Here is a 17,841-nt window from a genome sequence, read left to right on the forward strand (position 1 = left end):
TGCTCAATTTCACGTCTTGTGGCCTAAAATATTTGTCATTCAAAATGAATTTGTGAATGAAGAATGGCATAGACTCCGACTTTCAGAATGATTCCCTTTTAAAAGCTGCAAACTTTAATATATTAAACACTTTATTTGAAAAGTTTAGAAAATACTATTTATAGCTTTAACTTCTTATTATTATTGCTTTTATGATATTTCAGTTAGTAGGATTAAGCTTTGGGTCGTTTGGTTCGCAATGGCAAGGTAGGATTTTTTCTAGCCTCGCATGCGTGCATCATTTCTGTCTTATAATGCTTTGCTCAAATGTAAGGTTTGTTCAAATTTCTCATTAGATTTTTATATGCTGCTATTGTTTCTTCTATCTATCTCATTGTTTAATACTTTAGGTCCCCTCTGTTTTGGGGTTATTCAAAAACAATTTAAAACTTGCTGAGATATTTTGCGCTGCTTTGTTGTGGCTCTTAGCTCTGTCTACATCATTCTCTTGCTTTTTGTAAATATAACATATTCATTGAAATAAGTTATAGCCAATAGGAATATAGGCAATTTACTCAGTGTCAACCATGCTTTGCCCTGCTGTGCGCTGCGGCAACGCCGTTGCCTGATCCAACGCTGATCGGAGTAATTGTTTGATATTGTGATTTTTTTACTTCTCCATTCGGACAACTGCAATCTATATTCTGGTTGTCCGATGATTTTTTGTACTTGCCCCAGACAAGCGGACAATACTTAATGTCTAGTTGCTGTGTGTTTTGTCAATGCCCTGTAGCCTACAGTCCCAACAGACTGACATAACTGTCTTCTGGGCTGCATCGCTTTATTGCACTTAGGTTAAATAAGGCTTATTCTTATAGGCCTACACTTCAGCACGTCGCCTTGTGATTTATGAACTCTACAATTCATTCTTCCATACGAGTAACCGTTCAATGTAAACGTTTAATTAAATGTGTGGCATTCATTGTCCCGCTAGAGTCTGCGAAACCACGGAACATCTACCTCTCTCTCTCCCCCCAAGGATTCGTTGAGCGGGTGCCAGTGATGCGCGACGGTATTTAGTTACTCGGCTCCATAACTGCGTGTCAGATGGAGGCTGATGCACGTGTGTCTTTATTGCCAGGGGGACAGGTGAGGTAGAGGTGGATCCAACCATCACCTCCTATCGTGCAGACAGGACAGCGTGTAGCGAACAGCGACAGGACTTGATCTCTTCACTCTCACTTCTGTCTGACAACTCTACTCTGCCCGGCCCGCGTGCACACGCCCTTATCAGATGCACCTCGCGCCTCCATCACGTTGAGGAGGTAAAGTAGTGAGAGTGTGTGTGACTGACTGACTGACTGACTGGCTGACTAACGGTGTGAGAAATGAATGGCTACGGATCGCCCTACCTGTACATGGGGGGCCCAGTGACCCAGGCCCGAGCGCCGCTCCAGAGGACCCCCAAGTGCGCGCGGTGCCGGAACCACGGTGTCCTGTCCTGGCTAAAGGGCCACAAGCGATACTGCCGCTTCAAGGACTGCACCTGTGAGAAATGCATCCTGATCATCGAGAGGCAGCGGGTCATGGCGGCGCAGGTGGCGCTCCGCAGACAGCAGGCCAACGAGAGTCTGGAGAGCCTGATCCCGGAGTCTCTGAGAGCTCTGCCCGGAATCACGGTGCCTGGACCTGGCGAGGGGAACCAGGGCCTGCAGCCCCGTTCGGGAGGAATGGACCTCCTATGGACCTCGAAACAGACTGCCAACATGCAGGGTAAGATGATGATAATGATAATGATAATAATAACATTCATAATAGGCTTTTATTTAAGCCTATTGATTTATTCACTTTTATTCATGTGTGTGTGTGTGTTTGTGTGTGTGTGTGTGTGTGTGTGTGTGTGTGTGTGTGTGTGTGTATATATAAATAATTACAAAAACATATCTCAAACCTGCTGTATTTTATAAAGTTACAACGAAACCTAAGAAAGAGCCGACGTTTGGACAATTTAGTTCAACTTGGGTAGCCTACATTTAGGCTATTGGATGCAAACTGCGGCTAATGACAACACTGCAATGGCAACATTGCAAAACGCATTGCATTAAACTCTAAATTAAAATAAACAAGAATAGCCTTTTATTGTAATTATTTCTTTAAGTTGTAGGCAATTTCTTTATCATTGATATGCAAGCTATTTAACTTTCTAAAACGGCAAGCGTCACTACATACGTCAGCTTTATTTTTAATGTGTGTAGCTTAATATAATGTTTATACGGCTGTTAATTGGTTTGAGAAATTAAATGAATACAGACGTGATATTGTACCTCACAAACCAAAGCATGTTATGGGTGTTCAACCCAGGGCTTATGTCAACGGTGGCCTGACCTTACAGAGACACATTAATAGACATTGGAAGCGTTTATTTCCAGAACGCTATATCCACCAATTTTTTTCGCATTTGTGTTTTTTTTTAATGAGTAATGAATGCTTTTGGGTTTGTAAAATACAGTATTATTAGCCCTCATATTTTATATTCAAAGATTTTAGAACCCGTTTAAAAAATGCCGGGTAAATTATGACCCACTTTGGGTAATTTCTCTAACCCAGCGCTGCGTCACTATAAGATATACCCATCACTGGGTTATTTTGGCCCAAAACGTTGGGCTACTTGATTGACCCAAAAAGGGGATTCTTTTTTACCCAGTAGAGGCTTTTACTCTTTATCTGGGTTATTGTAATTCATGTATTTTTGACCGAGCAGTAGGTTATTTCTTATTTTATTGCTGTTTTTTTCTAACTTCTCTCTATTAAATCATCTGCTATTTTTTTTATAAAGGTAAAAATACTTCTAACAATTACAATCATTGTCACAACGTTACTAGATTCTATGAAATTCTTAAAATGACATATGGCCAATAAGGAAAATTGTAGATAAAATACAAAATGTTTATTTTCAGATATTAATTTCAGCTACAAAATGAAGTCATGCAGAAGATAAACAGATAAGGGACACACAAACCAAAACTTTAGAAGCACAATACACCGTTAGAAAATCACAGCAGCCCTACCAAAAAGCTGAGGGGCTGAAGAAAATAATGTATTACCCTTTCCTCCTCTAACAAGTATCCATGTAAAACATAAACAGCGAAACATGATGTATTTTGCTCCAGAGCCTGCCCATTCACGATGGTGAAGGCGGGGGAATAGAGGCGATTGTCCCGGAGAATCAGAATGAAGGGTTCGAGTCCCGGGTTGTTTGTGTTTTCTGGCGGAGATTTTCAGCCATATTTGTTCCAGCCTGAAGATGAGAGAATATGAGTATACAATGCTGAACAATAATTAGGACACATACACACACACACACTTCTGTATGCAAGACCATAATCTGCATTGGGTTGAGTCCAGACACTGTGCATGGTTTACAGTATTACAGTGTTGTAGTACTGAGTCCCGTCCCCAGACCACATATTGAGTGTCTCGGTCTTGAAACCCGACCAAACTCAACTCCATGATGTGCGATGGAGTTTATCTGCGATTAGTGTGGCCGGACTGGAACTCCGACGACACATTAAAATGAATATTTCAGCACAGAGAATAGGATAATGTCATGTGTAAATGCGAGCTATTTCTTGGGTGATGAAATCCGTCGTTTTTCCCACATTTGTTTTTAATCGCTTTGGTACTATTTTCACAAGTACATGGTACATTTTCACAACTCTTTGCACAAAACTTCAAACTGGTCACACTTGTAACGCAGCCAGTCCTTCATTCAAAACCTGTCATGGTGCATTCATTTGGATTGTAAACATCTATCACCACACAACCATTTATTTATTCAAAATATACGTTTATTGTAAAATGTAATGACAACATTGGTTTAAACGCCAAAAACACAACATACTATCTTTCAATTTAGTCGTTTTAACTACCTGTTAATCCAATAACAAAGATGTTTCGAGATACGTTTTCAAATCGTCCTTAGAAGAGCTGAAAGTCATATGCTGCAGTACTGTAAATTACACAGTTTTCACATTAGGCAATACACTTACATTACCCAACAAAATTGACAGACAATCTATAATTCCCATAATCTATCCAATGTGTAAATCAAAGGAGGGATCAATGAAGACTTCCTCGACAATCATTCATGTACAAAAAAATACATTTTATTTTTCAGACACAATTACAACATAGGTGTGCTGTCAGTAATCAAATGTAAGAAATTAAATTAAATGAATGAAAATAAAATATAACGCATTCATTTGCCTCAAGCCTGTCTTGAGCATTTGGCCATAAATTCTCATCCACATCAGAGTGAATGTCCTCAGTCTATGCACCGCGGGAAAAATATTTTGTCATGGCGTATCCAAGCTTGACATTGGGCTGAATTGATGTCGTCGCATGCCTCATTCATGGCCTAATGAAAAAAAATATATGTCTCAATAGGGTTGAGGAAAGGAGAGTATGGGGGCAGGTATAGGTTCACGAATCGGGGATGGGCCCAAACCACGCCTGAATCACCTCTGCATGGTGGAGCCGGACATTGTCCCACACAGGTCTGCTCAATTTCTTTAAGAAACACAACGAGCTGTGCAGCGTTGTAGGATCCAAGTAATGGCCTACATCCCAAAAACATCATCTCCAGACATAGCTGCGGACATGGAGATGTTTCCCCAACGCTGTCCAGGCACTTGGACGGTCACCAGATGGCCGATGAGGTTCCGACAGTTGTGTTGTCGCCAGGGTGACGCCTGCTTCATCAACGATGGTCTAAAGTAGCGTGAAGCTCCATCACCCTCTAAAAATATATTTTGGTTAGTTATTTTAACAGTATAGTTCCAATGTGATATTGTGAAGTAGTGTGTGCATCAAATAGTAACAGTATTTGTAATTTTAAATGAACCTTTATTTAACTAGGCAAGTCAGTTAAAGAACGAATTATTATTTACAGTGACAGCCTACCCCGGCCTCACCGCTGGATGTGGTTTTAATATATATTCACCTTTATTTAACCAGGTAGGCTAGTTGAGAACACCTTTATTTAACCAGGTAGGCCAGTTGAGAACACCTTTATTTAACCAGGTAGGCCAGTTGAGAACACCTTTATTTAACCAGGTAGGCTAGTTGAGAACACCTTTATTTAACCAGGTAGGCTAGTTGAGAACACCTTTATTTAACCAGGTAGGCCAGTTGAGAACACCTTTATTTAACCAGGTAGGCTAGTTGAGAACACCTTTATTTAACCAGGTAGGCTAGTTGAGAACACCTTTATTTAACCAGGTAGGCTAGTTGAGAACACCTTTATTTAACCAGGTAGGCCAGTTGAGAACACCTTTATTTAACCAGGTAGGCTAGTTGAGAACAAGTTCTCATTTACAACTGCGACCTGGCCAAGATAAAACAAAGCAGTGCGACAAAAACAACAACACAGAGTTACACATGAAATAAACAAGAGTACAGTCAACAACACAGTAGAAATAGTCTATATACATTGTGTGCAAATGAGGTAGGATAATGGAGGTAAGGCAATAAATAGGCCATGGTGGCTAAATAATTACAATATAGCAATTAAACACTGGAGTGATGGATGTGCAGAAGATGAGTGTGCAAGTAGAGATACTGGGGTAGAGAGGAGCCAAATAAAGAACAGTATGGGGTAGTTGGATGGGCTATGTGTAGGTGCAGTGATCTGTGAGCTGGTGCTTAAAGCTAGTGAGGGAGATATGAGTGATACAGCCCGGGATCGAACCCGGGTCTATATTGACTCCTCTAGCACTGCGATGCGTTGCCTTAGACTGCTGCGCCACTCAGTCCCCTATATAGTGCAGTTGTTTCACCCGGTCGTTGTTTCTCTCAAAAGGCAACAGGTAAACATCTTTCAGACATACCTACTGCCTCTTCAAAAGGCAACAGGTAAACGTCTTTCATAAGGTGTCATCATTCTCCTCGATGGCCTGCTATGTCATCTGCCCACACTAGTCACAGCTCAACTCCATCGACGTCGAAGCTACAGTCTGTCCACACTAGTCACTGCTCAACTCCATCGACAACGAAGCTACAGTCTGTCCACACTAGTCACTGCTCAACTCCATTGACGTCGAAGCTACAGTCTGTCCACACTAGTCACTGCTCAACTCCATCGACATCGAAGCTACAGTCTGTCCACACTAGTCACTGCTCAACTCCATCGACATCGAAGCTACCCGCCGTCCAAACTAGTCACTGCTCAACTCCATCGACGTCGAAGCTACAGTCTGTCCACACTAGTCACAGCTCAACTCCATCGACGTCGAAGCTACAGTCTGTCCACACTAGTCACAGCTCAACTCCATCGACGTCGAAGCTACAGTCTGTCCACACTAGTCACAGCTCAACTCCATCGACGTCGAAGCTACAGTCTGTCCACACTAGTCACAGCTCAACTCCATCGACATCGAAGCTACCCGCCGTCCACACTAGTCACAGCTCAACTCCATCGACAACGAAGCTACCCGCCGTCCACACTAGTCACAGCTCAACTCCATCGACAACGAAGCTACCCGCCGTCCACACTAGTCACTGCTCAACTCCATCGACGTCGAAGCTACAGTCTGTCCACACTAGTCACAGCTCAACTCCATCGACATCGAAGCTACAGTCTGTCCACACTAGTCACAGCTCAACTCCATTGACGTCGAAGCTACAGTCTGTCCACACTAGTCACTGCTCAACTCCATCGACATCGAAGCTACAGTCTGTCCACACTAGTCACAGCTCAACTCCATCGACATCGAAGCTACAGTCTGTCCACACTAGTCACTGCTCAACTCCATCGACCTCAAAGCTACAGGCAGGAAGCGCGAGCATGTCAGAGATTATGGAGGAACCGTGAGCATGTCAGAGATTATGGAGGAACCGTGATCATGCCAGAGATTATGGAGGAACCGTGAGCATGTCAGAGATTATGGAGGAACCGTGAGCATGTCAGAGATTATGGAGGAACCGTGAGCATGCCAGAGATTATGGAGGAACCGTGAGTATGTAAGAGATTATGGAGGAACCGTGAGCATGCCAGAGATTATGGAGGAACCGTGAGTATGTAAGAGATTATGGAGGAACCGTGAGCATGCCAGAGATTTTGGAGGAACCGTGAGCATGCCAGAGATTATGGAGGAACCGTGAGCATGTCAGAGATTATGGAGGAACCGTGAGCATGTCAGAGATTATGGAGGAACCGTGAGCATGCCAGAGATTATGGAGGAACCGTGAGCATGTCAGAGATTATGGAGGAACCATGTGCATGAAATAGATTATGGAGGAACCGTGATCATGCCAGAGATTATGGAGGAACCGTGATCATGCCAGAGATTATGGAGGAACCGTGAGCATGCCAGAGATTATGGAGGAACCGTGTGTATGAAAGAGATTATGGAGGAACCGTGAGCATGTCAGAGATTATGGAGGAACCGTGAGCATGTCAGAGATTATGGAGGAACCGTGTGTATGAAAGAGATTATGGAGGAACCGTGAACATGTCAGAGATTATGGAGGAACCATGTGCATGAAAGAGATTATGGAGGAACCGTGATCATGCCAGAGATTATGGAGGAACCGTGTGTATGAAAGAGATTATGGAGGAACCGTGAACATGTCAGAGATTATGGAGGAACCATGTGCATGAAAGAGATTATGGAGGAACCGTGATCATGCCAGAGATTATGGAGGAACCGTGAGCATGTCAGAGATTATGGAGGAACCGTGAGCATGCCAGAGATTATGGAGGAACCGTGATCATGCCAGAGATTATGGAGGAACCGTGAGCATGTCAGAGATTATGGAGGAACCATGTGCATGAAAGAGATTATGGAGGAACCGTGAGCATGCCAGAGATTATGGAGGAACCGTGAGCATGCCAGAGATTATGGAGGAACCGTGAGCATGCCAGAGATTATGGAGGAACCGTGATCATGCCAGAGATTATGGAGGAACCGTGAGCATGTCAGAGAGGAACCGTGTGCATCCACACTCCTTTCATGACATATTAATATTTTATTGACTATTGAAACATGGGCTTCCTTCCTTTCTCGTAACCTTAGTTACCTACTGTCCTTTGCTTTCGTTTAAAGGTGAACCATGCAGAAATCGCCATTTCCTGGTGGCAAAAACTCTAATAGTTAATTTCAGTTTCTATGACAAAACAAGCAAGAATAGTTTTGAGAATCATTGTACGATCTAAACCACTGTGAAATATATTTTCGAAAACCAAAAATATAGTATTTCCAGCTGTTTGAAGCTGGTTTACAAAACCCAGAGTAAAAGATGGAAAAAGCAACAAAAAAATTAAGAACGGGAAGCATAGAAATAGTGCACATAGAACCGATCTACCTCTTCTTAGACTGGCTTTTAATGAGAATGACAGATCTATTACAGACATTTGTGTGAATTTGGTCAGTTGTGCAAAAAGTAAAATACTGCATCTTAAAAAAATATCCCATAACTTTGTTGCTTGTAAGAATTTTCTGTAACATGACAGCGTTATGACACTGGATATCAAGTAAAGTGTTACAGAATGTTCTTGATTTTACTGGTAGGGAAAAGATGTAACATATTTAGTATTTTTTTAATCATTTATACACGCGTTTGGGTTAGTTGACAATTTATAGGGTGGATCACCATTCTGAATGTCTGCAGAATCCACATGTTGTTCTGAAATATGAACATAGAAATACACGTTCTACTTTTATTAATGGTGCTGATTTGACACAATTACTAACATGGTCTTGAATTGGACACACATTTTTCTGGTCTCGGTCTTGACTCTGTCTCGGAACCCTCGTCCCCGTCCCGGTCTTGACTTGGTAATAATGTGCAAATGTTGTACAATCTAGGGGTGGAAAGCTCTTAGAGTTACCCAGAAGTATTGACTCAGGAGTGTGAATACTGATGTAGATGCTTATTTCTCTATTTCATTTTCAAAAAAAATTATTCACAAAAAAAAATAAACGCATACATGTTTTTATTTTGTAATTATGGGGTATTATGTGTAGATTGGTGAGAAACAAAATATTCATTCCATTTGGAATTCAGGCAGTAACACAACAAAATGTGAAATTAGTCAAGGGGTATGAATACTTTCTGATGGACTGTACCTGCACTGGTGGTAGGAGAAACACCCCCAGGGCCATGCCGCCTTTACTATCTGGGGGACAAAGACGAAAACATTTAAGCGGAGAGTCAAAATGGATTGCCTAAACTTGGATGAACATTTGAGACACTCCTTTCATATCAATATGTAGCTAGCTAGCTAGCGATAGCTACCTAAAGTGACTGTGTCTGCACCCAGACTGAGACTAGCTAACTTTAACCACCTAAAGTGACTGTGTCTGCACCCAGACTGAGACTAGCTAGCGATAGCTACCTATAATAACTGTGTCTGCACCCAGACTGAGACTAGCTAACTTTAGCCACCTAAAGTGACTGTGTCTGCACCCAGACTGAGACTAGCTAGCGATAGCTACCTAAAGTAACTGTGTCTGCACCCAGACTGAGACTAGCTAGCTAACTCATAGGTACAATTAGGTTACAAATCATACAGCAACTGAAACACCATAAAAGCAATAATGATAACCTTGCCAACTAGCTAGCTAGCAACCATTTTTCGTGGACTCAGAGACAGGGAATAGGCCTAGCTAAGTAATATCTCTAGCTGGTCTAGCTAGCTAGCACTGAGGTAAAGTTGGTTTTATATTCACAGATTCAAACATTCATCAGACATTCAACAGACATTCATCAGACATTCATCAGACATTCATCAGACATTCATCAGACATTCATCAGACATTCAACAGACATTCATCAGACATTCAACAGACATTCAACAGACATTCATCAGAAATGGCCAAAAGCCATTTAAAAATGTAAAAATCAATGAAAAATGCACAGTTTGTCACAGAATCATAACTATTCATTATTCTAGAATTGTCTAGCATACTTTTACCACCTTCTGCTTTGAATAGAAATTCCAGTTTTGACTTGATAGAAATACATAAAATCTATAAAATGCCATTTAAAGCGATATAAATCAATAACTAATTCACTGTTTGTCACAGAAACATCAAACTAGGTATGATTTATTCTATAAATTTCTAGCATACTTTTACAACCTTCGTTTTGAAGAGAAGTTCCCGTTTTGACTTGATAGAGGGCATGTAGTCTGTTTAGAGGGTGTTTTTTCAAAGTTCTAACGAGTCTGTTATACCCTATTAGAAGGGGCCTGGCATAAACTTCTGCATCTTCAGTCATATTAAATTAGATTACAAGAAAAAACTACGGGATGTAGGGGTCAGGCCTGAATAACAAAGAAGACAAGTGGATGGATCAAGAGGACCAAGACAACCAGGAGGATCAACATGGGCATTCCCACAGGAAGACTAAGAATGACATACAGTACTGTTCAAAAGTTTGGGGTCACTTAGAAATGTCCTTGTTTTTGAAAGAAAAGCATTTTTTTCATCCATTAAATAACATCAAATTGATCAGAAATACAGTGTAGACATTGTTAATGTTGTACATTACTATTGTAGCTGGAAACGACAGATTTTTTATGAAATATCTACATAGGTCGTACAGTGGCCCATTATCAGAAACGAAAACTGTCCTTCTTTAGACTAGTTGAGTATCTGGAGCATCAGCATTTGTGGGTTCGATTACAGGCTCAAAATGGCCAGAAACAAAAAGCTTTTTTTCTGAAATTTGTCAGTCTATTCTTGTTCTGAGAAATGAAGGCTATTCCATGCAAGAAATTGCCAAGAAACTGAAGATCTCGTACAACGCTGTGTACTACTCCCTGTACAGAACAGAGCAAACTGGCCCTAACCAGAATAGAAAGAGGAGTAGGAGGCCCCGGTGCACAACTGAGCAAGAGGACAAGTACATTAGAGTGTCTAGTTTGAGAAACAGACACCTCACAAGTCCCCAACAGGCAGCTTCATTAAATAGTACCTGCAAAACACCAGTCTCAACGTCAGCAGGGAAGAGGCAACTCCAGGATGCTGGCCTTCTAGGCAGAATTGCAAAGAAAAAGCCATATCTCAGACTGGCCCATACAAATAAAATATGAAGATGGGCAAAAGAACACAGACACTGGACAGAGACGGAAAGGTTAAAGACAGGTTTTAAAAGTATTACTCGACATTTATAGAATAAATAATACCTAGTTTGACAATTATGTCATAATTAGTGAAAACGTTACTGATTTACATCGCTTCAAATGGCATTTTATTGATGTTATGTATTTATATCAAATCAAAACTGGAATTTCTCCTCAAAACGAAGGTTATAAAAGTATGCCAGACATTCCTAGAATAAATCATACCTAGTTTTGTGTTTCTGTGACAAACAGTTCATTAGTTATTGATTTATATCGCTTCAAATGGCATTTTATAGATTTTTATGTATTTCTATCAAGTCATAACTGGAATTTCGACTCAAAACAAAGGTTGTAAAAGTATACTAGACATTTATAGAATAAATAATATCTAGTTTGAGGATTCAGTGACAAACGGTGAATTTTTAATTGACTTTTGGCGAATGTCTGTTGAATGTCTGAATCTGTGAATATAATTCCAACTTCACCTCAGTCTAGCTACCAACCATATTACATTACAACTCAGAGACAGGGAATAGGCCTAGCTAAGTAACATCTGTAGCTGGTCTACCTAGCCAAAGAGAAAGAGAAACCTAGTTTACATGAAACAATTGACATACCAAACTTTAACAAAATCTAACATATCTGCTACCACACACAGCACAGTGAAATAGCTTGCTAAATGGCTAGCTAAATTAGCCAATGTTATGTAAGCATATATGGGGTAATATGCTAATTAAAATTATTTACAATTGTTAATAACTGAGATAATATGTAATTATGATAGCTACTTCTATTTAACCTGAATGGATAATTAGAAACGTCAGCTTTTTACTCAGTTTTTGGTTAGCCACAACGCCTTTCCCATTTGTCCATTGAAAAGCAGGCCTAATTCCACTCAGCACTGATAGACTTATGACAGATGCGATAGTCCTCATTCATGAGTTTGACGGATCACGTTGACCTTCTGGTTTTGGCGAGAGAATTAACCCACAATCAACCCACTCACTAGGTCATATTTCAACATCCCAGCATCAACAAACCAACTACAAACAAATCAAATTAAAAACCAAATCAATACACCCCAGCAGTTGGGTCATCCACACAACACTGCAGTTGGGTCATCCACACAACACTACAGTTGGGTCATCCACACAACACTGCAGTTGGGTCATCCACACAACACTACAGTTGGGTCATCCACACAACACTACAGTTGGGTCATCCACACAACACTGCAGTTGGGTCATCCACACAACACTACAGTTGGGTCATCCACACAACACTACAGTTGGGTCATCCACACAACACAGGAGGTGGGTCATCCACACAACACTACAGTTGGGTCATCCACACAACACTACAGTTGGGTCATCCACACAACACTACAGATGGGTCATTCACACAACACTACAGATGGGTCATCCACACAACACTACAGTTGGGTCATCCACACAACACTACAGTTGGGTCATCCACACAACACTACAGTTGGGTCATCCACACAACACTACAGTTGGGTCATCCACACAACACAGGAGGTGGGTCATCCACACAACACTACAGTTGGGTCATCCACACAACACTGCAGGTGGGTCATCCACACAACACTACAGTTGGGTCATCCACACAACACTACAGTTGGGTCATTCACACAACACTACAGTTGGGTCATCCACACAACACTACAGTTGGGTCATTCACATAACACTGCAGGTGGGTCATCCACACAACACTACAGTTGGGTCATCCACACAACACAGGAGGTGGGTCATCCACACAACACTACAGTTGGGTCATCCACACAACACTACAGTTGGGTCATCCACACAACACTACAGTTGGGTCATTCACACAACACTGCAGGTGGGTCATCCACACAACACTACAGTTGGGTCATCCACACAACACTACAGTTGGGTCATCCACACAACACTACAGTTGGGTCATCCACACAACACAGGAGGTGGGTCATCCACACAACACTACAGTTGGGTCATCCACACAACATTGCAGTTGGTCCACACAACACTACAGTTGGGTCATCCACACAACACTACAGTTGGGTCATCCACACAACACTGCAAGTGGGTCATCCACACAACACTACAGTTGGGTCATCCACACAACACAGGAGTTGGGTCATCCACACAACACTGCAGTTGGTCCACACAACACTACAGTTGGGTCATCCACACAACACTACAGTTGGGTCATCCACACAACACTACAGTTGGGTCATCCACACAACACTACAGTTGGGTCATTCACACAACACTGCAGGTGGGTCATCCACACAACACTGCAGGTGGGTCATCCACACAACACAGGAGGTGGGTCATCCACACAACACTACAGTTGGGTCATCCACACAACACTGGAGTTGGGTCATCCACACAACACTACAGTTGGGTCATCCACACAACACTACAGTTGGGTCATCCACACAACACTACAGTTGGGTCATCCACACAACACTACAGTTGGGTCATTCACACAACACTGCAGGTGGGTCATCCACACAACACTACAGTTGGGTCATCCACACAACACTACAGTTGGGTCATCCACACAACACTACAGTTGGGTCATCCACACAACACTACAGTTGGGTCATCCACACAACACTACAGTTGGGTCATCCACACAACACTGGAGTTGGGTCATCCACACAACACTACAGTTGGGTCATCCACACAACACTACAGTTGGGTCATCCACACAACACTGGAGTTGGGTCATCCACACAACACTACAGTTGGGTCATCCACACAACACTACAGTTGGGTCATTCACACAACACTGCAGGTGGGTCATCCACACAACACTACAGTTGGGTCATCCACACAACACTACAGTTGGGTCATCCACACAACACTACAGTTGGGTCATCCACACAACACTGCAGGTGGGTCATCCACACAACACTACAGTTGGGTCATCCACACAACACTGCAGGTGGGTCATCCACACAACACTACAGTTGGGTCATCCACACAACACTGCAGTTATGTCATCCACACAACACTACAGTTGGGTCATCCACACAACACTACAGTTGGGTCATCCACACAACACTACAGTTGGGTCATCCACACAACACTACAGTTGGGTCATCCACACAACACTACAGTTGGGTCATCCACACAACACTACAGTTGGGTCATCCACACAACACAGGAGGTGGGTCATCCACACAACACTACAGTTGGGTCATCCACACAACACTACAGTTGGGTCATCCACACAACACTACAGATGGGTCATCCAGTCACCTAGCAGGTGGGTCAAACAGTCACCTAGCAGGTGGGTCATCCAGTCACCTAGCAGGTGGGTCATCCAGTCACCTAGCAGGTGGGTCATCCACACAACACTACAGTTGGGTCATCCACAGAACACTACAGATGGGTCATCCAGTCACCTAGCAGGTGGGTCATCCCGTCACCTAGCAGGTGGGTCATCCCGTCACCTAGCAGGTGGGTCATCCCGTCACCTAGCAGGTGTGTCATCCCGTCACCTAGCAGGTGGGTCATCCAGTCACCTAGCAGGTGGGTCATCCAGTCACCTAGCAGGTGGGTCATCCAGTCACCTAGCAGGTGGGTCATCCAGTCACCTAGCAGGTGGGTCATCCAGTCACCTAGCAGGTTGGTCATCCAGTCACCTAGCAGGTGGGTCATCCAGTCACCTAGCAGGTGGGTCATCCAGTCACCTAGCAGGTGGGTCATCCAGTCACCTAGCAGGTGGGTCATCCAGTCACCTAGCAGGTGGGTCATCCAGTCACCTAGCAGGTTGAGTGTGTGTAGGCATATTGCAAATGGTTTAGTTGAGAAACGATATATATATCAATTGTCTGGCTGGATTTGTACTTTTTCACCTTTATTTAACCTGGTAGGCTAGTTGAGAACAAGTTCAAATTAAATGTTCATATCCTGTTTAGGCTATTTCATATTCATACCATGCATTGTTGAATAATCATTTTGATTGGCTTAAAGGGCATTCTAGTGTGTGTAGTATTTCCTTATCATGCACGTTATAATTCAGTGGCTATGAAGTTTAATCTTATGTTTTTAGCTGCTTTTGAAAGCAAAAGTCAAATTGAAAGCATTATTGGCATTGTTGAACACAATTTTCATAAAAGCAAGCTGATGGTTTGGGAAGGATTTCCATTAGATGTTGGACCGCTGCTGAGGGGAATTATTTCCATTCATCCACAAGAGCATTCATTAGGTCGGGCACTGATGTTGGGCAATTAGGCCTGGCTCGCTGTAGGTGTTCCAATTCAACCTAAAGGTGTTTGATGGGGTTGAGGTCAGGGTTCTGTGCAGACCAGTCAAGTTCTTCCACACTGATGGACCTCACTTTGTGCATGGGGGCTTGTCATGCTGAAAGAGGAAAGGTCCTTCCCCAAACTGTTGCCACAAAGTTGGAAGCACAGAATAATCTACAATGTCATTGTATGCTGTAGCATTGAGATTTCCTTTCACTGGAACTAAGGGGCCCAACCATGACAATCAGCCCCAGACCATTATTCATCCTCCACCAAACTTTACAGTTGGCACTATGCATTGGGGCAGGTAGCTAATTTGAAGGGGTGTCTAGATTATTTTGTATATATAGTGCACATACAGTGTATATATACAGTACCAGTCAAGTGTTTTGCTTTCTTTTTTTTTACTATTTTCTACATTTTACAGTGTATAGAATATAGTGAAATTCCACAAATAAACTTTTAACAAGGCATATATTAATTGAAATTAATTCCAGGTGGCTACCTCATGAAGCTGGTTGAGAGAATGCCAAGAGTGTGCAAAGCTGTCATCAAGGTAAAGGGTGGCTACTTTTGAAGAATCTGAAATATAAAATATATTTGATTTCTTCATTACCTTTTTAGTTACTACATGTGTTATTTCATAGTTTTGATATCTTCAATGTTAATATATAGAAAATGGTAAAAGTAAAGAAAAAACCCTTGAATGAGTAGGTGTGTCCAAACTCTTGACCTTTGACTGGTAATGTATGTTAAGCCAGGACAACATTCTATTTCATATTTTGATGGTGCAACGTAGCTCAGAAGTATAAACCAATTATATCAAATCAAAATCAAAATCAAATTTTATTGGTCACATACACATGGTTAGCAGATGTTAATGTGAGTGTAGCGAAATGCTTGTGCTTCTAGTTCCGACAGTGTAGTAATATCTAACAAGTAATCTAACTAACAATTCTAAAACTACTGTCTTATACACAGTGTAAGGGGATAAAGAATATGTACATAAGGATATATGAGTGAGTGATGGTACAGAGCAGCATACAGTAGATGGTATCGAGTACAGTATATACATATGAGATGAGTATGTAGACAAAGTGGCATAGTTCAATTAGTAGTAGTAGTAGTACAATTCCCATTATTAAAGTGGCTGGAGTTGAGTCAGTGTGTTGGCAGCAGCCACTCAATGTTAGTGGTGGCTGTTTAACAGTCTGATGGCCTTGAGATAGAAGCTGTTTTTCAGGCTCTCAAAGTGGCATAGTTAAAGTGTATATCTCCAAAATAAAATGTCCGATTTGAAAAAGAAGTGCCACATCAGATCCATATGAACTACTCATTATCGTTGTTGACTAACATACAACGATTATCAATTACTGCTGCAGATGGGCAAATACGACATTAACAACATAATAATAATAAGATCCATCAATATAACTATATGGAAGTGTCTAGTTTCAGCGTTATTTAATATCTATTTTCATGGATAACAGACTTATTGTTTATGTGTCTACACTACAATGATATAATAATAATAATATAATAATAATAATACAACTACCTCACAAACCCTCTTAAAGCCAACTCTGACAGTTAACTGACTTGCCTAGTTAAATAAATTAACATTTAAAAAAAGACCCACATTGAATCCTGGCTCTCTGCAATAAAAACGTGGATGCAACAAAACTTAATTCAGCTCAATAAAAGGGTGCCAAAGCTGGCAACCTCACCATTGACGACACCAGTGTCTCTCCCTCCCTCCATGCACGCAACCTTGGCATCATCCTGGACTCCACCCTCTCATTTGACCATCAGACAGACTGCCAAATTCTCATTCTTCCATCTCTGCAACATTGCAGCAATATTGCAGGTCCTCCCTCTCCTGTCCTGCCACTGAAACCATCATATCTGCATTAATCTCCTCCAGTCTTAAAAACCTCTATGGGACCGGTGTCCCACCCTCGGGACGGTTGAGCTAACATGTGCTAATGGAATTAGCATTATATTGTAAGTAACAGGAACATTTCTCAGGACATAGACATGTCTTATATGGGCAGAAAGCTTAACTTCTTCTTAATCTAACTGCTCTGTCCAATTTACAGTAGCTATTACAGTAAAAAAAATACTATGCTGTTGTTTGAGGAGAGTGCACAACAACAAACAACGTATCACGGCAACTGGTTTGACACATTCACCTCTGAAGGTAAATAATGTACTTACATTCAGTAATCTTGCTCTGATTTGTCATCCTGAGTGTCCCAGAGATAATATTTAGCATAGTTTTGTTTGAGAAAATACATTTTTATATTCAAATGTAGGAAATGGGTTCTAAAGTTTGAACCCCTGCTGTTTCCTTTCAAATGGTATAAATAATATTCATGTCTTTGCTTCAGGTCCTGAGCTACGGGCAGTTAGATTTGGACATGTCATTTTGGGCAAAAATGTTAAGAAAGGGTCTAAATCTAACTGCCTG

The 17,841-nt window shown here is 41.7% G+C and overlaps 1 protein-coding gene across 1 annotated transcript in view; it reads left to right on the forward strand.

Moving 5' to 3' along the window:
• Nucleotides 1-1,367: 1,367 nt before the first annotated feature.
• dmrt3a (doublesex and mab-3 related transcription factor 3a) overlaps nucleotides 1,368-17,841 on the forward strand; it is a 64,852-nt gene continuing 48,378 nt past the window's right edge. Inside the window, exon 1 of the mRNA XM_065026072.1 lies at nucleotides 1,368-1,739. Within this exon, the coding sequence (XP_064882144.1) occupies nucleotides 1,368-1,739 (372 nt within the window). The remainder of the gene's footprint in view (nucleotides 1,740-17,841) is intronic.

This window comes from Oncorhynchus nerka, linkage group LG13 (genome assembly GCF_034236695.1).
Source record: "Oncorhynchus nerka isolate Pitt River linkage group LG13, Oner_Uvic_2.0, whole genome shotgun sequence".
In the NCBI taxonomy this organism is placed as follows: Eukaryota; Metazoa; Chordata; class Actinopteri; order Salmoniformes; family Salmonidae; genus Oncorhynchus; species Oncorhynchus nerka.